This window comes from Pinus tabuliformis, chromosome J (assembly GCF_031772625.1).
Source record: "Pinus tabuliformis cultivar Carrire ecotype Pingquan chromosome J, CPIR1, whole genome shotgun sequence".
Taxonomy (NCBI): Eukaryota; Viridiplantae; Streptophyta; class Pinopsida; order Pinales; family Pinaceae; genus Pinus; species Pinus tabuliformis.
The window spans coordinates 1,556,961,346-1,556,975,538 of NC_142295.1; the positions used below are offsets into that span (position 1 = coordinate 1,556,961,346).

The following is a 14,193-nucleotide window of genomic DNA, read 5'->3' on the forward strand; positions in this document are numbered from 1 at the left end:
GAAACTGCCTCTCTTTCTTGATCCGGGCTTCCCTGGTGTGATTTTTTTCCTTTTGCGCATTTTCTTTTAGCGGATATAAAGCTCAAATTTTGTAAAAATAATGATTTTGTAAGCTCTTGACCTTGAGTTTCAAACTGTCTGCTTTTTATATCATTATATCAGTGTTGTCCAGTATCCATTTAATCATGTCCATGTATGGAAGAATTTTGGGCCTCGCCGCTATCCTGTGTAAGAACAAACAAGCTAGCTCTGTAATGGATGCCTCAGAAGAACTATGTGAGCCTGCAGTAGCTTCAACCTCTATTACTCTCCGATTCTCTTCTTCAAGTAGATTATACATGCCTTCCCAAGTAGCAATACCAGCGTCTCTGTTACAGGCGGTGTCTGTATACAAGGGCGCCATTTCCTTCTCTTCAGAGCTCAAGGCTTTGCCTTTCTTTCCCATAGTATCCTGTGTACTGCTTCGTATATTTCTCTGTTCTCCATCCCTGCAATTTACAAGTGAAGTGAGAATAATGATGAGGAAAGGTGATGGGAAAGTTTTAAATGCCGAAGACGTATAAAATATACCACTTTATGTGAAATGACTTTTCGATAAGCAAAAAACCATATTCCATTAATGACTGGCAACTAACTCATTAATTAGCATTAAAGCGCATAACCAAGTCTCAGTTTATGGAAAATACTTTTTCGAACGATGAGCCTGAAAGATCTGCGATGAAGCGATTTTGCGATTTGCTTCGCAATATCGCAGATCGCAACATCGCAGAATAATAGCATCGCAAGATCATTCTATCGCTTTATCGCTTGCTCGCTATATCGTAATGTCGCTTTGCCACTCTATCACAATATCGCAAATCGTAAAAGCACAATATATGTCAATTTTTGTTAATCAGTTTTCTGTGAAATGCAATTTGCGATATGAGCCATTGCATATCGGCAGTTTGAGGTTTTTTCAGCGTAAGCGGTCTTTGATGCATGCGATGTGATAAATGTTTTCTTAATGTGTAGTTTCGCATCGCGATCTCACAATATTGCACTCTTGTTTGTAAGGAGGTATCTCGTTATCCTTTTTGCAATTCCTAAGGAATAATGCTACTTTATCATAAAACTTTAAGTTTTTTTAGATTTTTCAAGGGTATTCTCATAAGTTTATGATGGTAAGTTTTATTGAAAAAGGAAATTCAAGCACTAATTGATTTTTAAATTTTTTGACTAAGGGTCCCCACTTATTTAGTATTAGGAATAACACTAAATAAGAAGGAGGGTTGTTGTCGGCCACAACAGGTCCCTATACTACTAGTGTAGCCCCTTATTGTTATTAATGAAACCCCTCATTGTATTGTTGTGCCCATGTAGTCCCCATATTGTTATTATTGTGTCTCATAGAAGCCCACTATTGTTATTGTTGTGCCCTTACATTATTATTGTTATGTCAGCTCTGATTATATTGTGGCCCCTTAGACTCCTATATATAGAAAGGAGGTTTAATCATTTGTATCATCCAAGAATTGTTCATTTGTGTAATGTAAAAGAGATTGCCCCCTCGAAGAGGCCGATTTTGAAGTCGTTGATCTATCTTTTCTTCTATTTTGTGAATTGGTTTCATAACACACACACATTCCTTCCAATACCTTCTCCTTTTGTACATTATCATAACTCTTCATGAAAAGACATGTCAATCCAAAAAGACGCATCAATTTAAAAATTAAATAGTTAATTCCACTTTAATTTCACTTTTTCAAAGACCATGCGCAAATGCCATTTCACATTTTTACCTATTTATGTAAATTCATTTTACACCTTTTTCGCTTAGCTTTACTCTTTGTTTAGACTTCACTTTTTTCACGTAGATTCACTTTTTATTTTGACTTCACCTTTTTCATGACCACCCCCCCTTTTAATATACTTGGACACTTACATATAAAATCAATGATATAAGCCATTTGACATCCATAACAACAATTTTTTCAACAATCATTAAGGATGAAATCCACGGTTCCTTATGCAAAGGCACATCTTGTCGAGGAACTAGATTTGGGAGCCATAAACTCCTTACGATGTTTCAACTTAGGCTTACGATGTGGGTAGTTATGAACGAGATGATCTTGGGCTTGGCATGCAAAGCAACCATTGGGGAGATTTCGACAATGGAGTTTTAATTGGCATACCCTATGGATAGCAAAAACTAAGATGGCGTGGGTAAGCTTATGCTTTAGATCTACTTCAACAAAAAACTTCAGGTTGGCATAAGCATAGTTAGGATGACAATTTGGAATCAATACTTTACAAAATCATAGGGTGAACAAATCCAACAAAGTGTAAAAATATGCAAGGAAACTTGGGAATTCAATCCATTAGAGATAATGTGCTTGGAAATCGTCATCAACATCAAAATTAGAACGTCAACACTGAACAAAGGCCAATAAATCAAGAATGTTCGAAGTGCCATACTAAAGGATGCCTCACACAATACCATAATTGATGCATAGATAAAGATTCCTAGACCCTAGGCCCCAATACAAATTCAAATAAATCCCCTTAGTTCCCAAGTTCAATATCACCCATTTGTTAAAAGCATCTTCATTGGGCCTCCAACATAAATTAACAAAAAAAAACGAAAACATAATGATCCCCCTGTGCTCTAGGTTTATATTCCTTCTTGTGGTTGATGAAAAAATTAAAATCTTCCTCTAGATTTAGTTGGTTCACTAGAATGGTACAAGGATTTAGAACAAGTTTCTTATTTGCAACCCCCACATAAGGGGTGGGATCTAGGTTAGGGATTGCATGCACATTCGACTTCTCGAATCAAAGTGAGGGTTGTTGCTCACTAACTAGCACTTTTTTTTCCTCGTAAGTGGATGTGGGGGGGCAGTGGTAGGATGGGGGTGTGGAATAGTAAGGAAAACAAACCATGATTAGTTTGGGGTGTCTTCTCCATTATTGTTGAGGGACCCAATTGATGTAAAAATTCACACCCTCTTGCAGTATCAAAGGGATTTCCACAAACATCGATGTAGCCTCATCCTCCACCATCACCCAACCACATTAAGGGGATTCTCTAAGGAAGAGAGAATCCCCCATAACAACTTTTTGTTGTGATTCTATAGTCACTAAAACGGGTTGGGCATGGAGCACCATGCTCCTAGTAAGTGAGCACCCCATTGATTTGTTTCCCTTGCAGTCATCAAGCATAATGGAATCGTGCATGGGATTACAATAATGGGATTTATTGCTCCTCATCGGATTGCAATCATGATATTTTTTCCTCCTCCAGTACACTTACCATTGATAGGGAAGGTTGACAACATATCAACCTCTTTCAAACTTGCTACCATATACCTGAGGTGATATGGGATGGAGTTTCATAGGTTACATTGAATAGACTTCACCTTTGCATGCCAATAATCAAGATTAGCTTCAAAAACTCTTGTAGTCTCCATTTGTACACCTACTATCCACTTCATTCTTTGGCCTACCATTATTGCTTAAGCTTGAGCTCGAGGACCATTGTCACCTTGGAGCTTCTCTCTCTCGTGCACACACTTCATCCTCCAAGTCAAGATTTCAAAAAAGGTAGTTTTAGCTAAAAATGGTTAACGAATTGAACTTCCTACTTTCCTATAACCCTCTTTTATATTACTGAAACTAAATGTATAAATATACAATTTCTAATATGACAACAAAATCAAGGAAGAGTGGAGTAGCTATTTCTAATATGACAACAAAATCAAGGAAGAGTGGATTAGCTAGAAAAATCGCATCAATTCCTACTTGCATATAACCCTTTTTTATATTACACAAACTAAATGTATAACTATGCAATTTTAGTAGCTAAAAAAATCGCATCAATTCCTACTTACATATAACCCTCTTTTATATTACACAAACTAAATATATAACTATACAATTTCTAATATGACAAAAAATCACAATATCAAATAAGTGAATTATTGATGTTAAGAATCATTTTTTCACTCCAATGCATTTATGTGAAAAATATTATTTGTTATTTATATGTTTCAATTGGAGACAATTATTATTATTCTTATTATTACTTACTACACACTTAAAGATCAAGTAAAATGTATCTTTATTCATAATTTTCACCCTCAAAGAGTCGCCTTGAGAGTAAGGTACAAATGTCCACATTTTTATGCCAATCTATAACTATAAGTTTATCATAATTTTATTTTAATTTTCATCTTAATTAAAATATTATAAAATTAAAAATTAAAAATCTTGATATATAAATATTGTTTTTTATATAATTCAAAATATATTTAATTACCATAAATATTTTTAAATTATATTTTATTTTTAAATCAAATCTCTCGTGAGAAAAGCCTTAGACCTTGAAAACAATCACACCTCAAGATTTTAATCAAAATTGAAAATAAATTTATGACAATTAAACTAAAATTAACTAGTCCCTCGAATATTCCTAAAACATACCCCTCAAATATTAAACAAATAAATTAGCTAACTAATCCGTATCTTTTTAAATAGCGTTATGATCACGTTTGCACCTCTTTCGATGCTACATCTGAAGTCAAAATAAATTTATGCTCATAATAAAGATTTACATTTATTTATTTTTTCCCTTATTTTGTTAAATTCCTTTCCGTACTTTTTATAAGGCAAGAAGGATCCGCACTAACAATAAATAAACATATTGCCTTCAACTTTGCTCCTTCAAACTGTTGTCCAATTTCTTCTAAATTTTCTGTGAAATGAGAGTTGTGGACAAAATTCTGCTTTTTATTAGTTTGTTTAAGGCCCATTTGCTGGAAACTTCTGAATCACAGTTCAAAGCGCGCGCTTTCTTTCCCTGTATGAAACATTTTCCTCTCTTTTAAATCCAACCCTTCCCTTCCCCTCCCCAGATACACAATAGAAAATTATGGGTAAAATTCTTTTCAACACCCCCAACCTTTCCCCCTGTTCCTGAGATTTGTTTTCCTTTCTGTAACGTGTTTTTCCTGTATCAGTAAGTTAACTAGCATGTCACTATGTAACAAAAGGAAAACATCAATTAGGCATTGAGATATTAGATTAGAGGAACCAGGCTTGCATGAGCTTTCTGAAGACAGTTGTATCTATCCAAGAATATGCTAAAAAAATCATTTTGTCAAATATACATTGTTCAACAAATCCAACAGTTTCCTGCATGTTATATTTATGGTACAAGATGAATCCATTCATGTTGAAATTGAATTGCATTTCTTTTATGCCTTTATCATGAACAAAAATTCCATTTCTTTTATGCCTTATCATGAACAAAGCTTTGGCAATCTATGGTGGGTTTGGCTGCTGCTGTTTTTCATTTTGACATTAGTGAGTCTTGACATTTGAGAATGCAATTTTTTGCAGACTTTCTCCAACTCCCTCAATCTCCACTGCATCCCCTGCAGGTCTGCCTTCAACTCTTGATTTTCCTCACAAATCACAGAACTATAATCGAGCTCTTTTGAGTACAAAATTACTGGGCTGCTGCGTGTGACTTCTTCTTCCTGGGGAAAATGCATCCCGCTATCACTATTGGAATGAAAGGAATCTGAACTTTTCACATAATAACTATCGAGTGTGCTTCTCAGCGTTGCTTGTTGCAACAGCAGGACCTGTATTGCTATTTTCGATGGAAATCTGGAATTTTGTGCAATGTGTTTGCTTGCTTCAAAAGAGACTTTGTTGTAATTGATCGATTTGCAAAGTCCCATTTCTTCTTCTTCAGACAATGTTGGGTGTACCTGTTCAAAAAACAAATTTAGATCATTCTGATGTAGGGAAAAAATCATATTCAAGGACATTTTTTTACTAGCAGCATAGACTCTGAGAATCACAATTTCTCAAACCAGCTTCTATTAAACATACAGCTGTACTTCAATTCTAAGAAATCAATAGAAGTGTTAAAGAACCCAAGGTTAAGAAGTCTGTTCACATTATGAACGATTCAGGTCATATGAAGGAAACCATAGCTATTGATACAGGCTTAGTTTTAAGGCTTATTTCAAAGAAACCAATTATATTGACTCTGATTTTCTGAAAAATTCTCATGTTCTTAACTTTTGACATGAGCTTAAATTCAAAGAACAAAGATTGTATTGACTCAGATTTTCTGAAAAATTCTCATGTTCTTAACTTCTGACTTGAGCTTAAATTCAAAGAACCAAGTGGCATTGATTGAGGTTGCATTAATGACCCAAGTTAAAGAATTCAGGTTTGACTTAAAGAATCCACAATAGCTGTCAAGAATAAACATGAGAAGACTTGTTGCATTTGTGTGTCAGTCATAGTCAGAGAACCCACTAGTATAGATTCAGACCAAGTTAAAAGCCTCATTGATAACAGCATACAATTGGCACACATTCACGCTGAAATAATGAAACACATTTTAATAATTTGATCTTGGATTCAAGAAACTCGTGCATATTCTCTCAGGCTAGGATCGGAATTACTTTCAACTGATTCCGACTTAATTCATGAAAATGTACAGTATTAACTCAGGTTACTATATGGAAGGCATGTATACGATTCAAACAACACAAACCCGATTGATATGAAGCCAGTTTAAAGAACCTATTCATATTAATGCAGGCTTACTTGGATCATTTATTTGGAATGGTTGAGCTTAGATTAAAGAATATATTTGGTGTTAATGCATTCACCAAAGACCCCCTTGTATAATTTGGCCTTTAAAGTAAGGAATCTATTGCCACTATTATTCAGGTCAGATTAAAGAATTTGATTTTAGTGTCATGAGCAGAATTGGCATAACATTTTTGCAATTAGCGTCAATACTTGAAAAACAATTTACAATATTAACTCAGGCTAGATTAATGAACCTATTTAAACCAATCCAGAAATGAAATAGCTCTCATTTGTACTGTTTGATTTTGATTTTTGGGCAGGTGAAGCTCGGAACTCAAATGACACTCAGTACTTCTTAAGCACCCATGTTCTCACAGTTCAAGGGTGCTTAAATGACACTCGGTACTTCTTAAGCACCCATGTTCTCACAGTTCATGGGTGCTTACCCACTTATGGTTTCACTCAAAGCAATCCGCATGACCCAGGGAACTCTCTAATCACCTAACCCATTAGCAGAGGTGAATAGTAAGCTCTACCACAGGGAGGAGACAGATAGCAAATTCCCATTAATTTGCCTCTCTATGTTTATCTGAGGTCAACTGAAAGAACCTGACTCTGGTATTAATTTGAGTTAGATTAAAGAACCCATTTAATTTGAGAAGTCAAAGAACCTTTTCTGTGATTATGACTTTCTTATAATTAACCCATTGATAATGTTTATTCAGGCCAAACAGAAAAACTTATTTGTGCTGATTCATACAATTTTGATAAACACGTTCGTATAATTGGAGATTCCTATTAACATCCATTGTTGCTGGTAAGAATTCAGGGCACATCAAAGAACTTAATTGTAATGGCTCAGCCTAGCTCGAAACAATTTTAAAAAATAAAACAAATTGTATCTATGGAGGCGATATTAAAGAGTCTGTTTTAGAGAATCCATCTAGGGCTTACCTCAAGATACATATCCAAGGCTCTGTAAAGCACATCACAGGAATCTCTGGCATCATCTGGCAATGATTCAAGAAGCAACTGAAATTTGGAGGGCTTGAGATTGACATCGGGGGCCACCTCTGTAATATACTTGTCCATGAGGCTACCCACCCTCTTCAGCCGACTCTGGTAGCAAATGCCAGAAGTGGGCTCGGCGGTGCCAGTGGGCAATTCAGGCACAAAAACCATCGCCTGATCCATGAGGAAAATCTGCACATATCTGAGAACAAGATCCACATCATAGAGGCAACCCATCCCCTGGGGTGCAGGAATCAGTATGTTATCCAATGTAGCATTGTCCAACTGTGATCCAATCATATTGTCTAGTTGTTTCCTGCATAATTTAGAGGCATTTAACACAGTGGCCACTCTTAGGATCCCAAACAAGCTCCTGCATGTGACTGCTGCTCTCTCCAAAGAATGAAGCAAACCCACAACAGTTTCGAGAACTTCCCTCTGCACTTTCTGGGCATAGCGGTGCATAATCTGCTCGTCCCTCCCACATTTTTTCTTGGGGGATATGGAGCTGTAGCCAAGCATGGGCAAGGCAGACTTCAGGTAATGCGAAAGAAATTTGCTGATAACCCAGTTATCCATTTTGTGGGCAATCATGGTTTTGACAATTCTTTCCATCAGATACATACTCAATGACGACAGATCTTCAAACCACCACCCCGTTTTAGTTTTTGAGCTCTCAGAGCTTCTTGTATCGCAAGAATACCGAATCCCAATACTATCAGGAGAAGACGAGGCAGGACTGGTATCACAGTTAGCATTCATTCTTTCTATGAGTACATCAATACATCTCTGAATAATCCCTGTAGCATCTGTTGTCAATACCATAGCCTCGCAGTCCTTCAATGCATTTATCAATTCCCGCCAACTCCAGAAGGCCAAGCCCTTGAGAAAATCCTCTGTTCGCCTCACCAGGTTCCCTTCTTGGATCTCTTCCGTCATCTCCAGATACTCGGCCACACAACGAAGCTTGCATATGTTGGTGGACGTGATCTCAATGCTGTCGATCCCATTGTAGCAGAACCTGCCCACCAGCTCAAATGCCTTGGCGCCTCCTGGTAAATCATGAAGTATTACTTTGTATGACTTCACTCGCCCTGCCTGACCTCCTCCTGCTGCTGCCGCCTTGTTGAACAACTTGATCAGCCTCCCTGAGAAGGAAAGCAGTGTTTTCTGCAAGAAATCCAATCACGCCCCCAATTCATCTCAGGATACCCACCACCCACAAAAATAACAATCAATCCATTTCAACATACCTACCACCTAAAAAATAGCATAACTAACATAAACCCATCCTAACCCTCAATCTCAAGCCCCAAGAGCTGAAGAAAACTCAAAATGCAAGTAAAGCAAGTTGCAGAGCACCTTGCTTTTCTCTGCCCAATAAAAGCAAAGCAAAACAGAAGGATAGGATAACAATACCTTGTCTAGAAAGAATGTTTCTTCTCCATTGACATTCACCTCCAGATCACATACAGGGTGCATGCTGCTCTACTACAGGTGGGAGTTATCAAGGTTTTATGCAAGAATATGTATATGAGGTTTCACCATGGAAACACCCAAAAAGACAGATACAGAGGCAGAGAAATGCTGGTGCTCCTAAGCCTTCGATTCTGCACATTCATCAATGCAAACTGTAACAGAATCACACCCTTCATCTGACATAACATTCGTGTAAAAGTTATTTTCAATTCGATGCTCCAACAGGACACCAGCAATGTTATGTCAGTAAGCAACTGCAACCCCTGACTCTGAACACGTTTGTTGGCTTAGAACTCCATTCATGCTTTCACACACATATATATACATGTGTGAGAGCTTTCTTGCAGGTTTATTTCCCGTGTAAACAGATAACTAACTGATTTACCCTTCGTTCTGCGTGAGGGGTTATTTTATTTTAATAACCAAATCTGGTTGATTAATACGGAAATATATCATCCTGATAAGCCTTTTGAAGCAATTAGGTTCTTCTTTAACAAAAGAAAATTGCAACCATTTTATTGTTAAGAGATTTTTTATTGGTAAGAAAATTGCAACCATTTTATTGTTAAGAGATTTTTTTATTGGTAAGGTTAAAGGCGGTCATGTTCTTATTGCTGAGGTTTTCATATTGTTAGTCATCTTAACCCAGTGGAGTTCAATAAATTCTCTGGTCTACTAAGGCCACTTGGCAATGTTTACATGTCACTAAAGTCATCCCACCCTACCAGAGTTCCAGTTCCATTCTCTTGTCCAGTACTGCCACCTCATTCTCTTATCCAGTACTGCCACATGTTCAAAATAGGAATGGAAAGATGATGGTTCACATAATTCCCAACCATAGAAACTCTTGACATCTCATGGCACATGGAGAATCAAACCAGATTAATTTAACATGGTCTCTTTGACTTTTACAGACAATCAATTAATTTCAGTGGCGTGCATGGACCCAATCCCCAATGAACAATCGAAGCACATAAAGGAGAAGTGGAGTGGAGCCTTGGTATGCCTCAAGAAAATATTTAATCCGGAAGGTTGATGAGAATAAAAATGGGCCCCACCAAGTTGTGGACGATAAGTAAATTTATGTAAAGGTAAAATATGAGTTCGTTTCGATGTGCTGATTAGAATCTTTCATCTCTAGGGTTGATGAGAAGCTTGGTTGGATAAATGTTGGGTCCCACCATGTTCTAAAGAAAAGTATTGAACTTATCTTAAGGTTAAAAAATGGTTACTTATGAGGTGGCTAATTGCTCTAGGGTTGATGAGAAGCTTGGTTGGATGAAATTGGGTCCCACCATGTTCTAAAGAAAAGTATTGAATTTAGCTTAAGGTTAAAAAATGGTTACTTATCAGGGGTAGTTGTTTGTTTAAATGTTATTTATATTTATATTTATATTTATAGTTATGTTTATTGTGTTGTATTTAATGTGTGGTTAATTGTATATATTTCTTTACAGTGGGAAAATTTATCATGTTTTTGTTGTCAAATTAGTATTGCATTTAATGTTTGGTTGATTGTATATTAATTTGGTTATAATTTTTAGAAATTTATTTGGTTTTATTTTAGAGTTATTGAGTGTTTTTTTGGGATTGAAGAAGTTTTTTTTAATGTTTGTTGGTTTCAATATTAATTGTACATTTTCATATTTAGACATTTGGCATTGTTATTGAAAATCTTGCATTATCTTATGTTTGTGCACCAATTCAGTTTGCAATCCTAGACTTATGTTTCCAAATAAGGATACATATGGTTGCAACACAAAGGCATAGCTAGTACAACATCCATATGTTCCTTCATATCAATATTGATTTCATTCTTGGAGCCATTGCAAGCAAGAATTTGGGAAGGACTAAAGCACAGTAAGGTACTGACCATGGATATAAGGAAGAATAAGGTCCTAACTAGATGGTTTTGATATGATGTGTCTCTCTATTATGTTATCTCTCTCTATGCCACACATATTTCTCTTTGCCACTATATGTCTTGTAATTAGAGATTTATAAGACTTGCAATCTTACATTAAATTTACAAAAAATATGATGGCAAATGATGAACATATCATTTACAACTCAAATATAGAGAGCATCGTGAAAATCTAAAACAATTAGGTTCGTTCTTTTTTAGGAAATTGTAGAGAGTAATTATTTGTCCAATAAGAGTTATCTGATACCATTGAGTCGTCGTTTACATTTAAGATTCTTGGAAATATTTTTTCCAACATAGATTTCTCAATTTAGAAAAGACATTTAAAGTTAGAAAAATAAATCTTAATTAAAGTGTTTATACTTGAGGAGTGGTTTAATGGCAAACCTTGCTTCCATTAGCTCCTTTCCCTTAGCCCCTCAAGCATTATAAATAATCAAATCTTATTCGAGGAATGACCAAATCCAAATCAAACATAATTCAATTCAAGAAATGACAACTAGGAACATGAGCTCTGAATGCAAACTGATCCCATCATTAATATATCTATGATGGCATGGTAGAATTCATTTTCCACTTTTCTTATTGACTTACTACAACATCTATAAGTGGAAACCGACATCTAGAGATAGGAACTAGCAACTGTCCATTGTAACGTTGAATGACCAACGAGTTTCTACAAAATGAAGCCATACCCTTGACCGAGGACCATGAAGTATCTATATTTCTGAGTTGACAACCAAAACCAAATCTTGAAATAATTTTGCAGTCTATCTCTTCTGGAGAACTCTTTATTCACATTCCTCTTGCTAACAAACCTTGATTGAGGGTATTAAGACATCCATACAATGATGTCATCTCTGGCAGATAATGAAAACATAGTTATAGACCAAATTGGTTGAACCATTCTCCATATATACATAAAAAATGAAGGATATTAGCAAAGCATATCACTTTTTCCACCTCTTACTCTAGGGTTCGTCTAAGTGATGGATGTCACATAAGTCACTTGTGGAAAACTTCTTTTTTTGGTAACTTAGAGGAGTCGACAACTGGGTCAGCCTCGTACTCATATGACACGGGGTCGATTCTGGATGCTACCATAAACCTATGGGGGCATACAACTTGTCCTCCTCTCCATAGACCAGGTCATGACTGGGGGATTGAACCTTGAATCTCTTAGTTTGCAGGATTTCACATCACTCTAATCACTAATTGATTGTTCCCTTGGGACTCATTTGTGGGAAATTTATCTCATATGGCATTGCAACCAAATGATACCCTACATAACCAATTACCAAAATCACATCAATTAAACTTGATATCTTTAGAAATGTTTTTTTCATTTTCCTCAATAATGGTGATGTCTCCAACACATAATGAAAACACAGATACATACTAAACTCATCAAATCATTCTCTAGATACACATTAGAGATGTGAGTGATTAGCAAAGTAGATAATTGTGGTCGTCTCTCCATCACAAATTACAACTCATTGTGATAAATGAGGCATTGACTAAACATGTTTACCATGCCCATGTGCACAACAATCCTTCACATGCCATAAATGATCTTAAACCTATCATTTATTAAACATTGAATATAATGGATTTAGCATTATACAATTTTTTTCTACATTGTCAATACTTCTAATTTGAAAAATAAATATGAATTCATCTCGTTAATATTTAGAAATACAAATAAAAATATTTTAAACATTACATAAATTAACTTTCATTTAAATAAATACTAATAATAATAATAATTAGTATTCATTTATTCCCATTCTAAGCTTAAATATGATTTTAAATTAAAAATAAAAATAAAAACTAATATTCATTTATTTCAATTTTTAACCAAACCACTATCCTTTCACATAAGGACTCTTAGTCAATTTCAACATTAAATTGAATTCATAAGTATACACCATTGGCCATGGTTTAAATAATTGTGTATTTAGATATCCTCTCAAAGTTCATAAATTCTAGTTATTACTCTATCCACAAGGAGAGCCGGGAGAAGGAATATTGCGAAAGCCAACTAAAGGTACCTTAATTATGAAGATAATTATAGAGATGGATATTTGGTCATCTTATTGTCTAGACAGAATGGTAAAACCTTAATCAAGGGCACAATTATAGCCATACATCAGCCCATTATTGAGTAATATGATGATAAAGCAAACTGTTTCACTTCGTCACAAACCTATTATCCTAAGGAGTAAGGACTCCTTATCATTTTACATAAAGACGATAGATAGGACAATTCAAAAGGTTTAGATAACATGGTGATGATTTCATTTGGTACTTTAAATTTGTTAGGAAAATACTTGAATTAGCCAAGTCTAATGTATTGCATTTATAACAATAACTCCAATATGTTTCGTTTTATGTTCCTTACACTTATTTCCTTCTTTGTGTATCTTGTAATTTATACTTTACATTGTTATATATTATTTTTGCATTATTGTCCGAGCTTTCACTTTCTCATTAAATCATGTGTGTGCTCCATCTCCCTTCATTATGATATAAATCATATAGATCAAGATAATAAAATTTGTATGGAATGTTTTATAAATATGTTATCATTGATAAATCGCACTTTTGATTTACTAAGCATTACATAGTAATCATTTTTTTATTTATTCTATTTTAAAAAATCAATATAATTTATTATAAAAAATTAAAATCTTCATGAAAGAGGATGTATGTGAAAAATATTAAAAATATGGTATTAAAAAAATAAAAAGATAATGTTAAAATATTTAAAAGGGACAAAGTTTTTTAAGTTAATAGATAGAAATTTAGAGGGAAAAAATAAATTGGGGAAACATTTTTTTGGTAACTCAAAGGAGTCAGTAATTGGGTCAACCTTGTACTCGCATGACAGGGGAGCGATTCTAGCCGCTACTACTATACCTATGGGGGCCTACGACATGTCCTCCTCTCATAGACCGAGTCCGATTGAGGGATTGAACCTTGGATCTCTTAGTTTGTGTGATTTCACATCCCTTTGACCATCAATTGAGTTGGTCAGTTGGCCCCCTGGGACTCACTTGTGGAAAACTTATCTCATATGGCATTGCAACAAAATAATACTTCACATAACAAATCACCAAAATCACATCGATTAAACTTTATATCTTCAGAAAGGTTATTTGTTTTCCTCAGCAATGGTGATGTCT

The 14,193-nt window shown here is 35.2% G+C and overlaps 1 protein-coding gene across 1 annotated transcript; it reads right to left on the reverse strand.

Annotated features, from left to right (window-relative positions):
- Positions 1-5,078: 5,078 nt before the first annotated feature.
- LOC149233442 (BTB/POZ domain-containing protein At3g22104-like) lies at positions 5,079-9,424 on the reverse strand. The gene is made up of 3 exons (XM_089379759.1): positions 9,025-9,424; positions 7,549-8,775; positions 5,079-5,753 (listed from the first exon to the last, which is right to left on the reverse strand). The coding sequence occupies exons 1-3, from the start codon at positions 9,085-9,087 to the stop codon at positions 5,277-5,279; spliced, it is 1,767 nt and encodes a 588-aa protein (XP_089235885.1). The 5' UTR covers positions 9,088-9,424; the 3' UTR covers positions 5,079-5,276.
- Positions 9,425-14,193: the final 4,769 nt, after the last annotated feature.

Bases quoted from the DNA above. Each gene is read 5' to 3' on its own strand.
- LOC149233442 (XM_089379759.1), bottom strand. From the start codon at position 9,087: ATGCACCCTGTATGTGATCTGGAGGTGAATGTCAATGGAGAAGAAACA. The intron at 8,776-9,024 runs GTATTGTTATCC...GATTTCTTGCAG, and splicing joins AAACATTCTTTCTAGACAAG to AAAACACTGCTTTCCTTCTC. The intron at 5,754-7,548 runs GTAAGCCCTAGA...TTTTTTGAACAG, and splicing joins CCTTGGATATGTATCTTGAG to GTACACCCAACATTGTCTGA.